General features: G+C 29.5%; 1 protein-coding gene across 1 annotated transcript; it reads right to left on the bottom strand.

Annotated features, from left to right (window-relative positions):
• Nucleotides 1–1,129: 1,129 nt before the first annotated feature.
• Nucleotides 1,130–1,643, bottom strand: LOC112603333 (the record flags this gene model as incomplete). Its single annotated transcript, XM_025351847.1, has 3 exons — nt 1,537–1,643; nt 1,310–1,437; nt 1,130–1,224 (listed from the first exon to the last, which is right to left on the bottom strand). Coding segments are annotated over exons 1-3 (330 nt in total), but the record flags the coding sequence as incomplete, so codon positions are not given.
• Between the last annotated feature and the right edge of the window lie 282 nt (nt 1,644–1,925).

Here is a 1,925-nt window from a genome sequence, read left to right as displayed (position 1 = left end):
CGATTAGAAAAAAAGAAATTGAAAATAATAGACAGATATTATTAAGAGGACGTCGCACCAAAACGTGTACGCGTGCAACGCTCCAGAGATAGCGTTGTTCGCCGTATTGTCGGTGGCGGCGGCTTTTAGCTCCACCCATGTTTCCGTGCACCGTGCGTTGCAGTGATGTGGTAGCTGGGAGCATGACGAGCATGTTATTATTATTCAATCGACCGCCGTAGCGCATAGATCCCGTAAAAGCCAATTTTGTATTAACGCGTTATCTGTGTGTACCAGGGGCACACTTGCATTGTAGTCATTAATATAAGTAATTGTATATTTAAAATTACTTCACTCATAAAAATTAATACGAGAGAAGTCAATCAAAGATTAAATAAAGAAAATAGATTCTTTAATTTTATGGATAGTATTGGTAGGTATACATAAAAAAAAAACATTTAAGATTTGGACTATTCAAACTTTATTAGTACCTATATAAATACACTCAAAAATTACATTACATAATTATTGCTATGCTTATAAGTTAAATAATTTTGTATCAGTTTGTCGGAAATAAAAATGTAGTATACGTAGGTACACAAACAGTAAACATAATTTATTACGTTTTTTTAAAAGAGTTTTTTTGAAATTTTCATTTGCTGCAAAATGTGTTTTGATTCCCTTATATCGGAAATCATAAGTCTATATTTATATACTGGATCCACAATTTCAGGCAGCATACATGTGAGATAAAACCTATATTAAAAACATTTAAAAATGTGTCATTAACATTTTATTATATTTTTCAAAGTATAGTTATTCTTACGTTTTTAACTTATCACACATGTTTATATTCCAGAAGTCAGCATCATATTTTATTTTTTGAACAGACATCCATTTTTCCGTCCATATTACAAAGAAACAATACTCTTTTTGCGTAATATGGAGTTGTCCTTGTATTTGGTAATAATAAATATGATTTTTTACTAACATCAATTCATTGTCATCGATAAAACAATATTTCAGCTATAAGTACATAAAAAAAAAATATGAAACTATTATTTTCATGAAGTAATAATATATGGTTTGAGAAAAAATGATAATGAAAGCAGCAATAATAATATATTTATAATTATTTGAATAAACCTACTTTTCCAGATGACACTGCTTCATACTTATTTGAAGTATCCTTTGCAGCATACGGACATTTAATTTCTATAATTGCATTATCGCCAACAATTCCGTCTAAATTATTTTTTAAAACATCAATAAAATAAAATAATACTCATACTCATGGATATGATTTTATTTAAATACTCGTTAAACTAACCTGGGCTAGCAGCTAAGTATGAAATATTTTTGTCAATAAAAAGACCACATTGTTCCACGGTAAGCCCCATAATATTTTGAAAAGCAGTTTTTGCTTGGTTCTCCATATCCCTACCATATTGAACAGATCTATTGAATAAAAGATTTAAAAATCAATAACTAACATAATATACCTATACAAAAATAAAAACTATATTATGATAAATATAAAAAAAAAATTGTATTTACTTGCTGTTAAATGTTTGATACAAAATCAAATACACAGCATTTTTACAGCTTGAGTTTCGGCGCATTTTGCAAATTCGACCAAAATTACTCGCTGTGAGTCTTTTCATTCTTTCTACCTTCCAAAGTTCACTCTCAGCCTGGTCTCTTGTATTTCTTTCAACCTCAGAATGATCAACTTCGTCTAATTTCCTTTGGAAAATAAAATAACATTTGATTGCTATATAAGTATACGTATGTCGTATATACTATATTGTAATTAGTACAGTTTATTGTTTGCAGAATTACTATTTACTTTACAAAAAGGTCCATGTCTTTGACGAATTCTGTATCGTCTATTGCTCTAATACCGTCTAATGGTTCAGCATTGCCATAGTGTCTATCGGGTTTAC

This window comes from Melanaphis sacchari, unplaced genomic scaffold (assembly GCF_002803265.2).
Source record: "Melanaphis sacchari strain LSU unplaced genomic scaffold, SCAv2.0 Contig1065_pilon_pilon, whole genome shotgun sequence".
Taxonomy (NCBI): domain Eukaryota; kingdom Metazoa; phylum Arthropoda; class Insecta; order Hemiptera; family Aphididae; genus Melanaphis; species Melanaphis sacchari.
The sequence above is the reverse complement of the archived record's forward strand: the minus strand, read 5'-3'. Positions and strand labels throughout refer to the sequence as shown.